Here is a 22292-nt window from a genome sequence, read left to right as displayed (position 1 = left end):
TGCTGGGATTAAAGGTGTGCACCACCATCGCCTGGCTAGAGAGTTTTAAAATGAAGAGTGTAGGAGAATCCATCACAGCGCTGCCTGAGAAGAGCAGGGCTGAAGGGCACAGGCTCTAGTCTTTAAATTCCTTGTTGGAGCACCAGGGTGGTAGGACTTCAGGCTTTGGTGGGGTTCTCGGTTTTGTTTTTGTTTTGTTTTTTTTTTTCCTTTTGGGCCCTTTTCAACTAGATGGCAGTGGGTAGGAAGCACCGGGTATCCTCCAGTACAGTATTACCATCTAAAGGCAAAAGAGCAAGCACGCCAATCAATGGTGGTGTAGGGAACTGAGAAGTTGTGGAATATTCGCTTAAGATGTGTAACATTGATTTATTTATGCTGTGGAGCATTTGTTTAACCATGCAGAGATGTGCTGCATTCTTTTATGTTATATTTGTTTAACTCTGTGAAGCTGTGATGCTTTGCCTGTCTGAAACACCTGATGGTCCAATGAAGAACTAAACGGTCAACAGCAAGCCAGGAGGAAGGACAGGAGGAGCTGGCAGGCAGAAAGGGGATAAACAGGAGAACTCTGGGAAGAGAAGATAGAGAAAGACTTCAGGAGATAGTCACACAGCCATACAGCAAACCAAGGAGTAAGAAGGAAAGAAAAGATATAGAGAAACAAAAAAGGTAAAAGCCCAGAGGTAAAACATAAACAGGATAATTTATGAAAAGTTGGTTAGAAATATGCCAAGATAACACCAGGCATTTATAAGGAAGAATGAGTCTCCATGTATTTATCTGGGAGCTGAGTGGTGGACCCTTCAAAAGAGCAAAGGAATAAAGAGTTTAAAAAAAAAAGAGAGAAAGAAAGAGAGAGAGAAAGAGAGAGGGAGGGAGGGAGGGAGGGAGGGAGGGAGGGAGGGAGGGAGGGAGGGAGGGAGGGAGGGAGGGAGGAAGGAAACAACAAAAACATTGAGACCAAAAGCTCTGTCACAGGGGTATGGTAACAGAGACTAGTATGTGTAACTAGTACAGGATAGGGCAGGAGAGTTAAGTTTGCCAGGGAATAAAAGGGGGAGAAAGACATTCCAGAATGCTGCCACACATTCCCTGTAACAGCGATGAATTCTATAGGGCTTTTTAAGGCAGAATTTCCTCTTAAGTACAGATTCATTAGTTCAGACTGAGGTACTGCTGAAATTACTGAGCAAAGGAAAGTAAACACATGTACACTGCAGAGGAAGACAACGTACACAAAGCCTCTCCAATATTTCATCTCACAGAGATGATGCGCTCTTCTCTCCAAGTTAGAAGTGAACAGCTAACCCCAGACGAGAGAAACAGCAGATACTCGGCGGTAGAGAGCAGGAAACGAGAGGAGTCGTAAGCTACCAAAGGTAACAGTAGCTGAAAGGATGATTTAAAATGTTGTTTGTGCCCGGAAGTGGAGAAACGGAGAGCGGCCGAGTTCCCAGCAGCACAGACAAGGTGACTTACGCCCTTCCGTAACTCAGCTTTCAGGGGATCTGGAGCCATCTTTTGGCCTCCATGGGCACCAGGCTCACACCCAGGGCACAGACGTACACGCAGGCAAAACACTCACACACACAAAATGAAAACAACGTATTTAAAAAATGTTGTTTGTGTGTGACGGTCCTCTAAGGCGAGGACAGGGCTTTAGGGGTCGGGGTGTACTGAGATGGTAAAGACAGCTGTGACAGTCTACATGCTATAATGCTATGCTTGTGAACACAGCTTTTTTATAATCCTGACACATGCTTGGGGCATCTTGGAAGAGGGAACCACCTTTGTAAGACTGGCCCATAGGCAAGCCTGTGGGGCATCTTTGTGAGTGATGATTGAGGTGGGAGGGCCCACCTGGTGGTCCTGAGCTGTGTAAGAAAACAGGCTGAGCAAGCCATGGGGAGCAAGCCAGGAAGCAGCCCTCCTCTGTGGAATCGGCTTCAGTTCCACTTCCAGGTTCCCTTCGTAAGTTCCTGCCCTGGCTTCCATCAGTGATGAGCTGTGATAGGACCTTAAGCCAAATAAACCCTCTGTGCCCCACCTTCATTTTGGTCATGGTGTCTTTATCACAGCAACGGAAACCTACCAGAGACCAAAGTAAAATAAACAGCAACACGCATACGGTTTATAAGACAGAATGATACCACAGCACCAGGACAGAGAGAGGCACATTTGATTTAAAAGCTGTAAGGAGGCACAGGTCCCCTATCAGACCTGACTAAAACACTGCAGGATTTGCTCTGCTTGAGAGCCAGTCCCATTAACTACACAACCAAGTCACCAGCCTCCCACCCTCTGCCCTGTCCGCTGATCTGCCTCACATTTAACAAAAGCTCTGGGTTTTCCACATTTTAAATGTGTGTGTGTGTGGGGGGGGTGTTAACTTCCAAATTCAAAACACCAATATTAAAAAGACTGCAAGACCCAAAATACCAGCAAACAAATCTACCCCCGGAGAAGGCAGTCACCGCTGTGGCAGGACAGCAGAGAGTGCATTAAGCAGGAGTCCACACAGCCGCCTGCCCCAGCACTGTCTGCATGGCCGCTTCCCGACACTGACAGTTATCATTCAATCAGAACATCTGACAGAAACGAGACACGAGATGAGAATCAATCCCTTGGTTCGCATGCAAACTTTAAAAAATATTTATTTATATAACATTCGTATAATTCCAATCGCACCAATGCACAGCCTACTGAGTTTGGTATCGTGTCAGAGGACAGACATGGGGCTGCAGCAAAATTCCATTGGGGATATCAGCGGTAACTTGGTAGCACCTTGGAGCAGGGCTTTCTGGAGGCACCATGTAGTTTGTGGGGGAGGGGATTGAAAGTAATAAATTACAATGTGATGAAATCAATACAGAAAAACACTAAGCTGTGAGAAGGGGATCCTGTGACATATGAAATATCTGAACACAAGCAACTACTATAAATGGACCATTTGAAAAAGACCAGGGCAGAAATGAGAAACACACACACACATACATACACATACACACACACACACACACACACACACACGCACGCTCACATTAGAGGGAATACAGTTTAAAAACATAAACAGGTACCATTATGTCACAGAGGGGAGTGTGCATAACCAGGGTCTGCTCTGCCTCTGGCCCACATGGAAGACCAAGTTAGGGAGAGATGCTCACTTAAAAGCACAGAATAATGCTGCACCCTTACCATGGTCTTACACCAAAGGCATTTCCAATCTTGCAGGCGGAGGACGCTGCCGCAGGTTTTGTCACAGACTGCACACTTGGCACTCACAGGCAAGTTGCCTTCAAGCCATTGGTGAGGCATGGCGACCTACAGACAGGAAGAAAGGGTGATCAGAGCGACGCCTGAGGACACCATCCTCATGCTGTAGAAGATGGGACTTGATCCTGCTTGTGCTCAGAGTCCCTCACTCATCTGACCCACATTTGTGGACATCCTATCAAGCCTGAGTCCTAAAGGTATACAAAGGGAAGACAAAGGCTCAGTCTTTGTCTTGAGATGCAGTAGGAATCTAGCTGAGGGGAAGGGCATGCAAGGTCTAGGAGACAGCGATCTCTATAGGGTTCGCAGAAAAGATACAATGGAGTCCAGCTCAGAAGTGGGGACTATTGAGAGGAAGCCCAGAACCTGCCAAATGAACATCCCAGCTAAGCCTTGAAGGCCCCTGAGTCAGACAAAGGTCTTTAACAGCAGCCCAGGCGAGAAGAGCTCGCCAGTCTTACTCAGAACAAACTCCCCTACAGAGAACTGGGGAATGCTCTAAAGTAATCAATCAAAAATCAAAACTCATAATCAACTAACACTCGCGATCTAACACAAAGAGTCCACATTCCCACTTAACTCTCTGTCATTGTGGTCCACAAGAGCAGGGCGTGAGAGGGCGGGGGCGGGGGCAGGGAGTCACAGCAGCTTACACCGTCCTCGTCCTCGATGATGTCCTTCCCGATGGAGGCCAGCGTGGTCCATTTGCAGTTATTAGTGGCTCTCACCGCACATCTTTTGTGAGCCTTGAACTTACACACTAAAAAAAACCAAACAAACAAACAAATAAAAACCCATAAAACGTCAACGGTTGTCAAGGGAAGGAAGTTACAGGATGAAATTTTTAGGGGGTGGGGGTGGGGCAAAAGGAGGCAGGAGGAAAGTGAGTTTCAAGCTCCAGGAGCAGTAACTGAAATCTTAAAATGTGATGTCTTTGTATTTATGAAGCCGTTAAAATGTAATATAATAGATTGTTGCTAAGAAGAGAAATTAAATAAACACAGAGACCTGGCTCTTCAGAAGAGAAAAACAAAGACTTGCACACACACTGAAAATAACACGGTCACCAGAGCACTTGGAAACCATCACCTCCCAGTCTAGGTGTAGACTGCCCTGTTTGGATGTGTTTGAGGAAATTCATGGAGGTGTATATATTTCTGACCTTTGCATTGTTGTTTATTTATACGAGCAGTTTGAAACTGTCATAAGGTAAAGATAATCCAGAAGTGGGTTTTAAAGTTCAAGCACATTAAGAAAGCAGTCAGGCAGCTGGGGAATCAGTCACCAAGATGGCAGGGCAGTAAACTGGAGCTGGGCCTGCGGCGTGCGCCTCTGATGCCAGCACTGGGGAGCTAGAGGCAGGTGGATGGCAGATGCTGCACGGCTGGTCTAGTATATCGTGAGTTCCGTGCAAGGACATAGAAGATGGTAAAAATTAAAACGTTCCTTCCTTACTTCAAAATCTTGCCATTAAAAATGGAGCAGTTCATTTAAAATAAAAACCACACTTTATAATAAAGTAGACCTTGAGACTCACAGCCTGCATAACAAGTAATGGCAAACCAGACTGTTGCTATGGTCACCAAGAAACGCAAGTGACTCTTCTGCACCTCTATGTTGTTAGGTGGCAACTGAATTTCTTCAGAGAGGGCTGGAAAACAGCCCATGCCCTGGCCAGTAATGTCACTCACTGTCTCAAACCACAAAGCTCCACAAGTACTGTAGGAAACAATGACTTTTATTCCAATATGTAGTCTTTACCATGCTGGGTCCTCCTAAATATTAAACAGTAGTTAAGACAAATATCCATATTTATATATTTGATATTATTGATTTCTTAAAATTGCCATTTAAACTTGCTTTCTTCAGATACTATTTAAATAACTGTGAAGGGTAATTTCTCCCTGGGACTATACTTAAAATCCTCAATTAAATTAGGAAATTATGAAAAGTAGTATATTAATTTTTTGTAGTGCTGTCTCTGCCTGTCTGACTTTTGTTTTGCATGTCTTAAACCCAATCACAGTCTGAACAGGAAGGAGAGGAAGAGGGTGCAGTGGCAAGCTCCATCCAAAGCAGCGTGTTGCCTGAGGTAAACAGCTGATACAGTCGCAGTTCTTATTGTTTGAAATCCATTAAGAGTGACATTCTATCACTACTTTAACCTAAATCCTAATTACACATGCTCGAAATTACTTAAGATGTGATTGCATTCCAGAAACAACTGGTATCCATTCTATACATGGTTCAAAAACAGTACCCAACATTCTCTATTCTTTACACTGAAGAGGCATGAGCCTTCCCTTGGTAGCCATTGACAGATTTGCCTTTGGTACTCACAGTTCCTAAATTAAGTAATAACTCACACATCTTATAATTAAAATTATGGCATTAAAAAAGGATGAAAGTGATGTGATATTTCCCTCTGGGTAATTACCACTGATTAATAAAGAAACTGCTTTGGACCTATAGCAAGGCAGAACTTAGCTAGACGGGGAAAACTAAACTGAATGCTGGGAGAAAGGAGGTGGAGTCAGAGAGAAGCCATTTAGCACTTCCAGAGACAGACACTGAAACTTTAGCCAGTAAGCCATAGCCTCGTGGCGATGCACAGTTTAATAGAAATGGGTTAAATTAATATGTAAGAGTTAGCCAATAAGAAGCTAGAGCTAACGGGCCAAGCAGTGATTTAATTAATACAGTATCTGTGTGGTTATTTTGGTTTTGGGCGGCCAGATGAACAAGCCACCTCCTTCAACATGAAAGAGAGAAAGCACTAGCATGGGTCTTAATTTTAGACGACATTAAAGAAGTTCTGAACACGAGGATGAGATAATGCACAGTGTTTACCTAACACACACGAAGCTCTGGGTTCAGTTCCCAGTGCTGTGCAAAATAGAAAAGGAAACAGCAATAGGGTATCCAATTAAATGAAGCGTAAGTAAAGGAAAATATTTCAAATAATGCAATATCAATAACCATTAGGAATTCTGCCAAAGAGTATATACTCGTCTCCATAGTCAATTAAAACAAAGAACACTTGAATGCTTGCACCAAGCTCAAGGGATCTTTAGACAGTAGAAGCTCCGTCAAGAGACCACTGAATTTTGATGTATGCTTCCTTTCAAACGGTTTCTGATTAGCAACAGCATTTCCCCCAAATCAGTCCTATGTGTGTAGAGCCCAACCCTGAACTAGAACAAAACTTAAATCTTGACTTAAACATATCTCCCAGGCCTTGCCCCCACCAAGGAAGGTGTTTTTCTGCAGGGTGTCTGTCTGCTTCTTTCATGATGGTGTAGTACCCTACCCAGGGCAAGGTGTCTACAGCACTTCGGTTTTGTTGGTGGAGCACAAAAGCAGACGGCTACAGTACCTTCGCAGGACAGGCCGTGGGAGGTCACTCCGGAGAGGCTCTCCCTGCACACGTTGCAGAAGGTGGGCCGGGCATGGGAGCAGGCATACCAGTTATGCATCCCTGAGAAATGTTCCACATTAAACTGGGCCACCTGCAAAGGCAAAGTTAGGACAGAGTTGCCAAACAGGAGACCACGGCTGGCCACTCGTGACTATCTGCAACGTTCGTGCCATGGGGCGGGCCAAACTTTCAGCCCATTACTCGATCAGCAAGGCACTCGATGTGAAAACAAGATCCACTTTACACAGTTCTGCCAACGCTTCCCTCTGCAGGGCTAGCTCTGGCACGGGCTATCTCTGGCTCTGTGGCTGCTCTTCTGTAAGCCTGTGCTCTGAGGACAGGAAACAAGTAGACGGTATTTACCTCATACGGTTCTCGGCTCTGCACTGACTTCAGAGAGCTGATCCAGTCTTCCATCTCCTTCCTATTGTCAGCACATAGCATCAGCCTTCTGAATGGAGTGATTATCTGAAAGGGACAATTTGACCTAGTGATTATTAGTAGCCAACAAGAGGGGTTTACAAAGCCCGGCTGCTTACGAGGCAGTTCTGTCTCTTCTGGGTCTTTGTTTCCTTGATGAAGAAGGAGGGGAGCTCTGTTCTGTGTGATATACAGTGTGTCCCAGAAGAAAGGTACTCGAGATTCTCGGCTCATCTCTGACTCTGTTGATACTAATGAGGCTTAGCTCTTTCTAAAGACCACTCGCCCAAATAAACAAACATTCTTACTACATGGAATGCATCTTCAAAGCTTGTTTTAAACACACTTTGAAGTAATTTGAAATGACACATAACTTTCAATAGGGAAAAGAGTTTTAAATTAAAAATGCAGTATTAAAATTCCTAACTGACATATTTCTACTACCCGTGTGAATAAGATTCATATGAAGGCTTTTCCCTCTCACTGTGTAAAAATTTACTGTATTAATTTTCAATCAGAGCCAAGTGGAAGACAGCATAAAAATCCTGGAGGAAAGAAAATAATTGTGGCTTCCACTATTTTTTTTCATGACACTGAAAAAAGCAAATTAATTGTATTAAGAACCTTAAAGAGAGTGGAATGGAAAATTGCAGCTGTTTTAGTACCAAAGGTGCTTCCAAGTAAATCTCTAACTGACTTCTGCTTACTAATATAGTATATAGCAGATGCTGTCTTGAAGTCACTGAAGCCTAAACACTCATTGCAAGGAAGGGACCATTTATGTACTTGTGGTACAACAGTGTAACACTGCATTCCTCCCAAGAAATTAATTTCAAATAATATATTAGAGATTTATTTATACAACAAATAGAAAAGTTACCCAAGCCCAATCTCCTGATCAAAATTAATAAAATATTTTATTATATATACAGCAGATATCATAAGTGATTATGAAAGAATAATCATCTACAAGAAAAAAGAAAGGGGACCATCCCCTAAAGAGGGAAGTAGGGTACTTAACACCGCGGATCTAAGCAAGCAAGCCTACAGGGCAAGCCACAGAGGAAGGAGCCCGTCTGGGCCACTCACCAGTCATTGCTGCCTCCCATGTTATTAGAGGACACAGTCTTCCAGAAGCCCAGAAGCTTTTACTCCTTCTGACAGGCAGCTGCACTTAAATAGAGCAGCCGGCCATCACATGGCACGGGGCACCAACCGCCCTGCTCTGCGTCTTTGTTAATTGCACATGAAATCGAAGAGAGCCTCACTTGTGCATTTTCTTGTTTGAAACGACCTTCTTGGGGTAAAGCTTATTAGCAGTTGGTCACTTCTCTTCCTGAATAAATAGTTAATGCAAAGAGCAGTGCCTCTCTCATTACTTGGAAGCCAAATGGATGCTTTATTGCTTCAAAATGTTTTCCTAGGGCAGTTCATCAAATGTGGCAGAGCGGTACCATTAAATCATAATATACTCCTGGCTCTGGAGGCTGGTACAGCGTCCAGAGACCTCCATGTTTCACTGGCTCACTAATGTTAGCTGGGTAAGTACTGCTTCTACCACTTACTTGACTTTAGCTCTACGACAGGCTGTAAATATGAGGGTTCCTTTCAAGTGTCACTTCATTCTTTGATTTTGTTCTTTGTGACATTCTAGGCAATGCATGGTGACTGACAACCAAAACTAAAGATGCTTTTAAAGCCATCATGAATTTAAAAGGCAGGGGAACACAAGGCAGGCGATGGCTTCTAAATTTTCTTAGAGATTTAGGAACTAGACAGACGCTTCAATCCCAAGTGATTCCAGAAAGACTGCATAACTCAGTCAAGGGCATGCATGCTAATGAAGAGCGATTTCCACTTTTGAATGGAGACTTGCTTCAAGATGAGCAATAGTGAGCAAGCAAAAGATCATCATACACAAAAATTCTGACCAAAAATTAAGTTCTCCGAGGGCAAGAAGACAGTAGAGTGATTTTGACGGGCAGGCCTTGTGACTAATCACAATTAAGAATCTACTAATTATAAAACCACACTCTCAGAAGTCAGCGAAAAGGCCATCAGTCCTTTATAAGCGACATGGAGCAGAGATGGCTAGCCTTGTGGCTCTAGGGCCAAAGAGCCCGGCTGTCTGGGCCAAGTCAAGCTTGGCTCAGCAAGCAAAGCTGCAGCCTCCAGGCTGACCTCGTACCTCAGCCAGCTTCCACGCACTTGGGCTCCTCCCACTGCCTGTGCGGGAAGACGCCCACAGCCACAGCCACAGGGCTGACACGTGGGTTCTGGTTATCCTCCAGCTGAACGCCATCACCTCAGCCCCAGTTCTCACCAAATTTTATAAGGGAGATGTAGGAAGGACAAATTTAGAAAATTATTTGCTTCGTAGCTGCAAATTTATCTGACTCAGACTCTATTATGACCATAAGCAGCCCTGGCCTAATGGGAAGCTAGAACTCCTCTCACATAAGGCGTGGGGAGAGGGGCAAGGCTTTCTTCCTACATCTGTTGAGGGCAAATACAGGAAGTTTCTGGAACTAGCAGCGGTGCTACCTTCCTCCAAGGATCTGAAGCTGACCCATCCTAAAGTGCTCCCTACTCCCATCTGTAACTCTCTCTTCCTGCTACTCCGGTATACACCATCACTGCTTTCATGCCCATCTGAACCAGCGTCCCCGGAACTATGGCAGTCCCTGACACTCTGGGGCACACACGTGTGTTTACCAGTCATTTACTAAGTTTGTACAGAAAGCCAAAGCCAGGGGAACACTGCAGGGTTGGTCAAAAGAGTCTGTAAAGGAGAAGAGGAAGCCACCGATTCACGCGTCTGGAAAAATTCTATGGTACCCAGCGGTGGCATCGAAATTGGTTTCCTAAACAGTACCTAGGAAAGTAGAAAAACTCCCCATTAGTAGAATGCTTAGCGGTGGGAGTTACTGGCAAAGCCATCAATCCAACCACACTATCACTCACTTCTAAGACCCAAGACTCTCCCAGTCTGGCTGGCTAAGGAGACTCTCTTTCTTGTAATCCCAGAAACAGGGGTGGCTGAGACAGAAAACTGCTTGAGGCCTTCCTGGACAAGATAGTAAGTTCCCTGTCAGACTCAGCTACACAGTGAGACCCTGTTTCAACCTCTCTCCCCAAAATAATTCATCTGATAAAGCAGTAAATGTAAAATCCTGTGGAACTGGGCACTGCAGTTAAGACTGTATATACGCTAATGCGCACAAGCAAAAACACAAAAACAAAACCCAGATACACAGCCCAATACTATCAAGAGATCACAGACCAATTTAATATGCCATGCTTCTGTAATAACCTTTTTTTTTGGTTGTTTTTTTTTTTTTTTGAAAGACAGAAAGATGAGAGGTTTAGAATATAAAAATGTGCAGGAAGGTTTGGGTAAGGAAAGGGAAGGATGAGGGGGCCAGGATGAGGGACAACCAATACTAAAGATGTTCGGGAAAGCTATATGGGAACTTACTGTTTTACATGCTTCCTAGACAGTTTAACTGGAGTTATCCTCCATGAGGGATAAAGCCTGGTGTCAGAAGGGGATACCTGCCCTCCGGGTGCTGGTCAACAGTATTCCAAAGACCACACACACACACACACACCACACACACACACACACACAACAGAGGTTACTAGCATTGCTCTTGGTTGCCCATCAGAACTCCATGTTAAGACCCTGCTGCTGAAGACACACCATACACTTTTGTCTCAGGGCATGGAGAAGTCGAGTTGGTTCTGATCGGAAGTCATCCTCCCTGCTGGCTCGCTTTCACAGGGCTGGGAAGAAAGTACCTGGGATGGGAGCGGGCGCAGGGGGTTTACCCATGACTGGTGTGGTAAGAGGATGTGACCGAGGTAACCAACTGTCTTATGACTGGACTTGAAGCTCACTCCACAGGAGGAGATGCCTGCTAGAACTGTATTCCTGGCCAAGAGTCCATGGCTGGAGAGATCAGAGGCCCAGGGCAAACCTACTGCAGTTATTCTGCTAAGTGACACAATGTCAGCCTGTCCTCCAAAGGCACGGCTATAAAACCATACATTAGTGCAGACCTCTGACCTCATCCCAAAAGGTTCCTCTTAGCAATGGACAGTGGAGAATGCAGAAACCCGCAACAGATCAAAGAATAAACGTCTGTGGGATGCCCAGCGACGGAGTTATCTCAACCACGCCCACTCCCCATTCCACCCCACAGAGACCCCTACACACAAGGCTCAGGGAAAACGGAAGAAGAGGGGACAGAAAGGTTGTAAAAGCCAGTGGTCGGAGAGACTGGGGCAAAGCAGTTCTTCAGATCCATCATGACTAGGCCCCCGTGTGCTCACAGCGGCTACGGTTTCCTGCGTACGATCAAGGCAGTGAACAGTACAGCACGGGGCCAAGAGGGCTTGTGCATTCCCAAGCCTAACTAAGGAACTTCTGGGGCAGGGAGAGTCAGTTTTCTTCAAGTGTGTGACCCCTGATAGGTCAACCACATTGCAGCAGATGGCTCGACACCCGTGAGTAAATGAACATCACAAACTGGACTCTGGGAGGAGAAGGAGGAAGACGGTGGGTGTGGAGAGGTGGGAGGCATAGCGGGAAGGAACAGGGGAGAAAGGCGAGGCACTAATTTGATCAAAATAAACTGTATGAAATTTTTTAAAAAACAAAATTATTATGTTTTAAAAACATTAAAATATATGGTGGGCCTATGTAGTACCCCTTAGTAGTAAACTACCTAGCTGTTATCTATCTCAGAATCACCTGGTTTGTTTGCTTTCAAATCTCAATACATAAGCTACTTGTGGTGGTATTTTGTTTGTGATCTAACAAATAAAGCTTGCCTGAAGATCAGCGTGCAGAGCTGGCCACACTAGTTAGCGACAGAGACCAGGCAGTGGAGGCGCACACCTTTACCCCAGCACTAGAAAGGTGAAGATGGGAACTGATACGGCTGGACGGAGAGAGGAATATAAGGCAGAGGAGACAGGAGCTTAGGATCCAGTCTGAGGATTTGTAGAGACAGGATACCCCATTCGGTCTGAGGATTTTGTAGAGGTAAGAACTAGTGGCTGGCTGCTCTGCTTTTCTGATCTTTCAGTTTTTACCCCCTAATATCTGACTCTGAGGTTTTATTATTAAGACCAATTAAAATTCACACTACAGCTACTATTCTCTCATTCAACGAAGGTATAAGCACCAATCGGAAGGAAGGAAGGAGGGAGGGAGGGAGGGAGGGAGGGAGGGAGGGAGGGAGGGAGGGAGGGAAGGAGAGAGAGAGAGAGAGAGAGAGAGAGAGAGAGAGAGAGAGAGAGAGAGAGAGAGAGAGAGAAAGAAAAGAACGAACAAATGAACAACCCTTCCAGGTGACTCCAAAGTGGACCAAGTTTGAGAACCAACGTCTATGGGTAATTTTCCTTCTTTACAAAAAAGAAAGACATTCCTAAAGAGAAGTGAACTAGAGAAACTGTCTGGAGTCAGGGCAACCTAGCCTAAACCCCACCCCATCAGCCTCAGGGGCTGAGACCATGCTTCTGAGCCTCCGTGTTTCCGCAGCTAACTAGGGACAGAGGAGTAGCTCAGTGGTGGTCAGGGGTCCATTGATGAGACAGTCCAGGTTAGGCTTTGCTAAAGACAGTCTCTGAACACTGACTGAGACTGCACCTGCACTGTCATTGACAGACATTTGTGGCCCAAGATGAAAGTCAAGAGAGCTTTACTCAAAGACAGAGGTTTCCACCAATAAAATCCCATGCCTGGTAAACTAACACCCCTCATCCATTGCTGGTGGGACTGCAAACTTGTGCAACCACTTTGGAAATCAGTGTGGCGGTTTCTCAGAAAAATTGGGATCAACCTACCCCTGGACCCAGCAATACCACTCTTGGGAATATACCCAAGAGATGCCCTATCATATGACAAAAGCATTTGTCCAACTATGTTCATAGCAGCATTATTTGTAATAGCCAGAACCTGGAAGCAACCTAGATGCCCTTCAATGGAAGAATGGATGAAGAAAGTGTGGAATATATACACATTAGAGTACTACTCTGCGGTAAAAAACAATGACTTCTCGAATTTTGCATGCAAATGGATGGAAATAGAAAATACGATCCTTAGTGAGGTAACCCAGACCCAAAAAGAAGAACATGGGATGTACTCACTCATAATTGGTTTCTAGCCATGGATAGGGGCCACTGAGTCTATAATTTGTGATCCTAAAGAAGCTAAACAAGAGGGTAAACCCAAGGGAAAACATATAGATATCCTCCCAGCTATGGGAAATAGTCATGACTGATGGGCAAAAAATTGGAATCTTGGGGGTGGGGTGGGATGGAGATGAGGGGTGATGGGGAGAGAAAAGTGTGAAGGAGAGGATGAGGGGAACTGGGGGAATCGGGGTGAATGGGGATAAAGAAAAGTTGGATAGGGGAGCAGGGAAACTCATACCTTAGGTAAGGGAGCCACCTAAGGGGTGACAAGAGACTTGAACTTGGAATGGCTACCAGATGCCCAGGGCAATGTCCCCAGTTAGTTCATTGGGGCACCTGAGGATAGGGAACCTGAAATGAACCTATCCTATAATCTTACTGATGAATATCTTGCATATCACCATAGAACCTTCATCTAGCGATGGATGGAGATAGAGCCAGAGACCCACACTGGAGCACTGGACTGAGCTCCCAAGGTTATAATGAGGAGCAGAAGGAGAGAGAACATGAACAAGGAAGTCAGGACCATGAGGGGTGCACCCAACCACTGAGACAGTGGGGCCGATCTATTGGGAGCTCACCAAGGTCAGCTGGACTGCTACTGAAAAAAACATGGGATAAAACCGGACTCTCGGAATGTGGCGGACAATGAGAGCTGACGAGAGGCCAAGGAGAATGGCACAGGAACTTTCATCTGGCGATGGATCGAGAGAGAGACAGAGACCCAATTTGGATCAACCGTCTGAGCTCTTAAGGTCCAAATGAAGAGCAGAAGGAGGGAGAACATGAGCAAGGAAATCAGGACCACGAGGCGTGCACCCACCCACAGTGACAGTGGAACTGATCTATTGGGAGCTCTCCAAGGCCAGCTGGACTGGGACTGAATAAGCATGGGTTGAAACTGGACTCTCTGAACATGGCGGACAATGAAGGCTGATGAGAAGCCAAGGACAATGGCACTAGGTTTCGATCCTAATACATGAACTGGCTTTGTGGGAGCTTAGCCTGTTTTGATGCTCACCTTTCTGGGCCTGGATGGAAGTGGGAGGACCTTGGTCTTCCTGTAGGGCAGGGAATTTGGACTGCTCTTCAGTAGCGAGAGGGAGGGGGAATGGACTGGGGGGAGGAGAAGAGGAGTGGGGATAGGGGAGGGGAGAGGGGGGAGGGGGCAATGTGTGGGAGGAGGGGAGGGAAATGGGAAACGGGGAGCAGTTGGAAATTTTAATTAAAAAAGAATAAAAAAAAATATATAATAATAAAAAAAAAGAAAAGCATGGAAGCTAAAAAAAAAAAAAATTAAATAAAAAACAAAAAAAAAAAAAAAAAAAAAAGTGTGATAGTGACCTAGTGACAGCCTCCTTGGACAAAGAAAATTACCAATGAATTAAAGGGGGGGGGGAGATTCTCTTATTGCTCTATACCCAATCTTACTTAAAGCAACAGCAGTGAATGAAAAAAGCCTGCACAAATGAAGAGGCCAGAGCCACTGTCCAGCTGAGAGAATTCTAGCATGCCACCGTTACTATGCATCATACTGAAGCTATAGAAGACGGAGAGCTCCTTGCTTTAACTCAGATGTCTGCCTCTGCCATCATGAAAATTCTCTGACATTCTCTGGTCATTTTCCAAGTCCAACAACCCTTCTGTTAGGAGATCCTTATTTCTGACCTAATGTTCTAAATGGCTGCATGCACTCTGCTTAGGACAAGCTGTGTTTTAATCTGGAGCCACCTCGCTGCAATGAAAGTTCTCACAGAGTGAGACATGGTTCCTGGAGAGCAGGGCAGCAGCAGGTGTAATAGGGCTATACTGATGTTAGTGTCTCTATGTGGTAGAATGTGACTCTCTCCAGATTCATCTTCTCAACCACACACCTTTTTAACACTAGCTTTGCTATCCCTGTGGACTGTCAACTGCTCAGTCTTAGCATCCTTCTTCCAGCCTTCCCTATGAATTCTAGATCCAACGCTTCAATTATGTATGTGGCTTTTTTTTCTCATTCGTTTTTTATGGAGTGAAATAATTCACTTTGACAACTTAAATGTGCCAATGTGCAATATGGTCACACAATTTAAGGGACTGCTTCAGGAGCAGAGACGCCCCCGTTTTTCAGAGTACACTGGGGACCTCCACTATCCAAGAGCACAGATGTGCAACAGCACAGGTGTGCAACAGCACAGGTGTGCACCATCATCAAGACGCACCCAGCCCAGCCCCAAGACGACACTCGGAAGCACCATCCCAAAAGCTCTGAGAGGAGGCGAGGGCAATTTTCTATGTCACAGACCCCCAGGTGATTCTGTCACTCATCCTGGGTATCAACCATGAAAGGTCATTTAAGTGTCTAACTTTCCTGTCAGTAAAGGCAGTGCCTGGTCTCAATGGTGTCAAACAGTACTCTCTTAGCCTTCGTGTTTTCCTGCCTCTCTTTTGGCATCCTTCTGATGCCAAACCTCAGTACTCCCATTGCTCCTTCTGGGGTGATCAGTCTAAAACAGCCTTCCATGAACATCACACCTCAGGTAATATAATATACCACAAGATCATGGCCTCTAGTGATTCGTTTGGCTATTCTGTATAAACTTTGTACTACTGTGTTGTTAAAAACACACTAAAATCCACCAGAATCTGAAGGGTAGAAATACATACAGCTGTGGTCCTATCTGGACAATTCATGAACTTCGGTTAATACCGGTCCCTTTGGAGGTGTGGATTTGAGTTTTACATTCAGCTTCCCAAGTGGTCTAGTTGGGGGGGAGGGGGGGTCAGTATTTCTCCCAATTGATTTTCTCACTGCTCGAATCCCATCTGCTTTCTAAGATGACAATTAGTTACTTAATTTTTTCTGAAGTCTTAATAGATAATATTTTCTTCCACGGTTGCTTACACTGCAATGGAAGAAACGACATTATAACACTGGTAGTACAATACATTAGTGTGCTGCACATAATGCCACAGGGAGTTCATTCAGGGCGCTCTGACCAAGGAGAAGCGCCCTGAGAATTTTCAACTGACAGTAAAATTTAAGTGAACGTAATTTCAGGATAAGAATAGGCCCTGTGGTGCTGAGATACTGCTCAGTGACTAGGAGCACTTGTTACTCTTCCATGGGACCTGGGTTACTCCAACTCCAGGGGATCCAGCAGCCCCTCTTCAGGCCTCTCTGAGTACTGTGTGCATTTGGTGCACAGACATACTGATAAACATTTTAAAAAAAACTTTTTTAAAAAGAAGATACATTTATCAAATTGGTGGAATTTAAACACATTCATTTTATCTGCGTGAACATTATAGAATCAGCACTGGGTGATCAAGGAGAAAAGGTACCATGAAGTCCTAGAACACAAATTTCACCATATCCTAGATGAAGTGGAATAATTTATAAAGACATTATAGATCATTGATAAAATTAAGGCTGGTATGTGCACACGCGCGCGCGCACACATGTCATTACTGATCTACAGATGAAATTCACTAACAAGTTTTACTATATAGGCAGCACACTATGTAAACAGGACTCCAGCTCATTCCCTGAGGATGTCAGGATGTCACAAACCACTCATGTTTGTACACCAAGCACACACACAATCCTCTATTTACAATCAGAGTGCTTTCACAGGCAATCTGCACTTCTGTTTTAACTGATTCACACTTTGAATAACAAATAATTACAGATTCTGTGCAGGTAAGGGGGGGGGCGGTCCTGTCAGGAAGATCTGTATTCTCTAAAGTCAAACAGCTCCCAGAGGCACTCAGAATAAAGGGTGGGCTTATTACAAACACAAGGAAGTCTGTGCCCTGCCTGCCGGTCTGGCATGGAGAAGCTGTGTACCCTCTGGATGTAAGATTTGTTTCAACTAGAAATCAAGCAATTGCATATATATAATGACACCATGAGGGAGAATTCTACAGTTGTATCAAACACTGTGATAGGGGTCAATGAAGACAGGAATCATCACTGAAGACTGATCTCTGATCAAAACTTTACAAAAACAGAACACAATTCACCTAAGAAGTCGAATTACAGAGGCCACCCTTGCCAAGAGTGTGCCTCTCTTCTACTCTGTAGGAATACCTGTCTCCTGTTCTTGGCAGAAAGACACTGATCCCTCCATTGGCTCACAAATTAAGTATGAGTTAATTCTGTACAACATACTGAAAAAAAAAAAAAGAAAAAAAAAAGGAAAGGAAAAGAAAAAAAAACACTAAATTGTCTGTCCATAATTTGTTATTTCTTATGTAAACCTAAAACACATAACAGGCCAAGTGGCAGTGGAGCATGCCTTTAATCCCAGCATTCAGGGGGCAGAGGCAGGGAGATCTCTGTGAGCCTGGTCTACAGAGTTCCAGGGTGGCCAGGACTGCATACTGATAAGATAAAAAAGGTAGATTAGTGAACCTACCTGGAAGCAAAGCCAACTACTAGTTTTAAATGTTTTACATTAGATTGGACTTTTATATATTGTATACAAATTTGAGATTAATTTTGTTAAAACTAACTGTACATACGTTTCTAATCTTGCTCAAGGTATTATACCTACCCATAAAGCTCATTTAACAATGTAATACAAATTTCTAGTCCTTGAAAATTATTATTACCAACTGTTTAGGATAACAAGGAAATGCAGGTTAGTAATCGGTCACATAATACAATCGAACTTGTGGTCACATTAGATATGTTTTCAAGGTCAAACAGATATATTTTTAAATATATCATCTTCAAACACTTCAGAGATCTACATAATATGTCATTTAATGTGTTTTAATAATATAGGTTCTTTTTTCTTTTTTCATGACAATGAGACATGTCTGCTCCTGGCAGCACCAATCTACTTCAGAGACGATGATAGGCATCGAAGAAACTCCACATGGAGTTTTCTTTCTTTATGTCAAAAGTAAGTCAATGGGCAAGAACGTGCCCTTGCCTCAATTGCTGACAGTATGCTGTCCTAATGGGACAAGCAGGGCACACAAAAAAAATGACTGCCAAACCTTGCCCAGACAAGGCGGAACAGTCCTTCAAAAACCTTCCTTCATAGAAAAGTCTGTCAGATATTGTAGGCCTGTAGGCCAAAAAAGATTGCCCCAATGTTGCAGAGGAACTTTGGGTGACTGTCCAGGCAGCCAGCTGTTTCTGTCACTTGTCTATACTTCCTGCTTACTCAATATTATTAAACTCTGGAGTAGTTGAAGACTAGATAGTTATAGTTTTCATTGTTTACGAGACTCAAAAAAAGAAATTCACTAAAGAAATGTAAAGTATATAAGGATGAGAGATATCAAAAGGTAGTTTTGGGTGGTATTGCAAGTTACGAAAGAAGGTAAACTAGGTACAAGACTTTGGACTCACCAAGATAGGATAGATATGGAGTATTTCCTATGAATTTGTCAAATGCAAATGGACTAGACATTGCTGATATTGCCTGTATGTATTGTATAGTTATTATACTTATTATATATAGTTTTTTATATTAGTTACAGCCTTTATTATTTTAGACAAAAAGGGAAAATATAGTGATATTTTATTTATGTTTTAAAAATAAAGCTTCCAGATGATCAGAAAGTAAAACTAGGTCACTAGAGGCCAGGCAGTGGTTTCAAACAACTTTAATCCCAGGATTTGGGAGACAGAGACAGATGGATCTCTGTGAGTTCAAGGCCCCCCTGGGCTACACAAGATCTATGCAGAAACAGATCTGGATGGTGGTGATGCACACCTTTAATCCCAGCACTAGAGAGGAATATAAACTGGGATGAGACAGGCACTCATACTCTTTTAGCCTGAGGATTTCATAGAGGTAAGAGCTCTCTAGTGGACTAGCTGCTTTGCTTTTCTGATCTTCAGGTTGAACCCCAATATCTGTCTCTGGGTTTTTATTAATCACACTACAACATACTGAAAAACCCAGTCTTGAAAAAAGCAAAATAATAATAATATTAAATTAATAGCAACAGTACTGCTATAGCAAGGAAAATAAAGCTCTTGGTTTAGCATGACTGCATCATCTGATGGTGAACTGCACAGCTGTATTCAGGGTCAGCCTCCACCCCACACCCTCACACCCCGCACAGATTTAGGGATGTCTACTGGAGAGTGTGGGGTGAAGGGTTCTACTGCCTGAGCAATGTTTGGGGTGAAAGCGTCACTGCTGTAACTGAGGGGTGTCAATTTAAGTGTAATAAAGTGAGATTCACCTTTACACTTCAGATACAACAAGAGAATGGATGGAGCAATGAAATAAAATAGGTAACAAGGGGGGAGGAGCGGGAGGGGAAAAAGGCCAGGACAGAATCATTCTAAATGTTTGCCTATGTTTGAAATTTGTCATTTTTAAAAGACTGCTATGGCCAATCATGGATATTAACTTGATACACTTGGCAAGAGGGACGGACCCTCAAGTAAAGAAGTCCCTCCATCAGACTGGCCTGTGAGCAGGTCTGTGGGGCATTTTCTCATGGTAGGAGGGTCCAGCCTACTGTGGGCTGGTAGAATCCCTAAGCAAGCAGGCCTAGGCTGGATCAGAAAGGCTGCTGAGCATGAGCCATGGGGCGAGCCAGAAGGCAGAAGTGTTCTACGGTTCCGCCCTCTATTTCTGCTTGTGTTCCTACCATGACTTCCCTCAGTGATCAACTATAACCCGGAAGTGTAAACCAAATCATCCCTTTCCTCCTCATGGTCATGTGTTTATCACATCAAAAGAAAGCAAACTGAGCAAGCTCTGATATATTTCCAAACCCCAACCTAAACTCTTTAACGGATAGAGTGAGGGACTTGAATGTCTCAGTCCCCTTACAAGACACTAATATCCTAAGCAACGCTTGGCCCTGCACTCAAACAGCCGCCAGAGAGAGTGGCTGGCCACCTGCTTCCTTCCCTGACATCAAACTCATATTACACAAATAAATGTCATTTTCCTTGTCCCGGCAACTAAATGGCCACAGCAGCTCACAAATTAAGGCTTTTGAGCACTGACTGTAATGGGAAGGAGGTATTGACTGACAATAGCGCTCAAATCCTACTTCCATAATTCATGAGTGTCCGTGGCTTTTCTTAAGACAAAGCCAGCTTGACTCCCTCCTTACAAAGCCTTCTTGGAGGTAGGGGTGTAGCTCAGTGACCTGGTGTGCTTAGCATTCATGAGACCTTCAGTTTGATATTCAGTAAAACAAAACCAAATTCACCCATTTCTTGATTAAGGAATCATGGCTTCACGACAATGCCACTTTCCATGTGAATTTGATTTCCACCTACAACTGAAGTTATTTTTAATTATAAACATAAACTCTAATGTCTAATTCCATAATAAAAACACATGGATTTCGGTGCTCTCTTGACTACCAATACATATTCCCTCATATTCTTTAAACTGTAGAGAAGGTAAGAGAAGACATGAGGTAGGATGCAGATGGGATGCTGGCCTGGAACATGCCTTTAAGATCTGACTGCATGCTAGAAATGAAAAGGATTGATTGGCATCTTAAGACGCACAATTAATGGCCTGGGACATGGCTTCTAGTGTTGATGTTTAGAATTTTATATGTCCACATACTAGGAGTAGTTATTTATTGGGTAATTGTAACAGACCAGGAATATATACCTATTGTATAATATGCTGGCATAATTCAAACAGTAGCAATCTCTGTTTTCCTTGCATGACTATAGATTCAAAGGCTTTACAAGTCACTTAAGTCCATGTACTAGATTTGAACTGAATTCTTCCCACCTTCCTAGCCACCTAGCACAAAAGAATGGGAGAGGTTGTGCTGGTCACTCTAGAAGGACAGGCTAGTAATACACACTACTCGCTTTTTGTCATGAGTTAGAGGGCGTGGAGAGATGGCTCATTTGGTAAAGTGCTGCCCTTGCAAACATGAGGACCTGAGTTTGATTCTCCAGAACCCAAAGCCAGGCTGTGTACTTACCATATCTGGTAAGGTGGAAACAGGCAAAGAATAGTAAGAGACACTGTTTCAAAAACCAACCTGATGAGTGGAACCCGAGGAACGACAGCCAAGCAACGATGTCCTCTAGTGTACACATGGGTTAGGGTTGGGGAGGGTACGTGGGAAACAGAATTTCCTGCATTGATTGTGATGCTGAGGATCACAGTGTATCAGAAATTATTAATGCGGGTTGTTGCAGGCACGCCCGCTGTAAATTAGTGGTGTTAGTTAATGGGCACATTAAAAGTGTTACCATTCACTTAGTGTTTTCAGGCTGTCCCAGAGATCGGAGCAATGCATTAGCTTCATTCCCTTGGCACAAGCTGTTTGGTTTCTAACTGTAAATGGTTTTGTAAGCACACGTATGCAACGGGAAATTTCAAAGCAAAATAATGATCTTGCATTGTGTTGCTCACTACACAAATGGGAGGCTTCTAAAACTTAAATTTTCCATTAGTCCGTGCTCAAACTTGAGTACTGGAGAAGACACTTGGCTTTGCTGTAAACTCATTTTAAGCCACGGAAATAACACCCCCCCCAAATCACTTTAATAGAGCTGAACACACCTCACACTAATTGCCTGCTCCATGTTTCCAGGAGATCTTACAACTGCTTCAAATTCACGCCGTCCAGGACTTTTGTCCCATTTCCACAAACCCACTTTTACATCTACTTCCTTTCCTTGATTCTAGTATCCCCCAATCCAGTTCTTCTTCCTCTCCTTGCCCCTCACTCTGGCCATGGCTCTCTGTCCACACCTTCCTTCCCTCCCGTGGTAAACAGCCATACTGCCCTACCAGGCCTTCTCCGAATGTGGCGATATTGCCCAAGGTGCTTCTCAAGCTGATTCTAAACTCTTGTTCAGTGTACCAGATGGGAAGCTGCCAAAGACGGTCAGGAATACATAACTCTCGATAGAAAATTCCAAATACTTTTAGAAAAAAACGTCAGCCGCTTAAACCTGCCCCAGTTACCAACTTCCCTTCCTAAAGATAAACACTGGTCAGCTTCGTTGCGCATCTCTCCAGAG

General features: G+C 44.0%; 1 protein-coding gene across 3 annotated transcripts in view; it reads right to left on the bottom strand.

The window, feature by feature from the left end:
* Dgkh (diacylglycerol kinase eta) overlaps positions 1–22292 on the bottom strand; it is a 171402-nt gene that overhangs the window by 63024 nt on the left and 86086 nt on the right. For all 3 annotated transcript variants that reach the window (XM_057785776.1, XM_057785777.1, XM_057785775.1), the window contains exons 5-8: positions 7058–7162; positions 6653–6785; positions 3930–4036; positions 3199–3324 (exon numbers count right to left, since the gene is read on the bottom strand). In XM_057785776.1, coding sequence (XP_057641759.1) covers positions 3199–3324; positions 3930–4036; positions 6653–6785; positions 7058–7162 — 471 coding nt within the window. The remainder of the gene's footprint in view (positions 1–3198; positions 3325–3929; positions 4037–6652; positions 6786–7057; positions 7163–22292) is intronic.

This window comes from Chionomys nivalis, chromosome 12 (assembly GCF_950005125.1).
Source record: "Chionomys nivalis chromosome 12, mChiNiv1.1, whole genome shotgun sequence".
NCBI classification, from domain to species: Eukaryota; Metazoa; Chordata; class Mammalia; order Rodentia; family Cricetidae; genus Chionomys; species Chionomys nivalis.
Note: the sequence above shows the minus strand (reverse complement) of the source record. Positions and strands in the feature narration are given on the sequence as shown.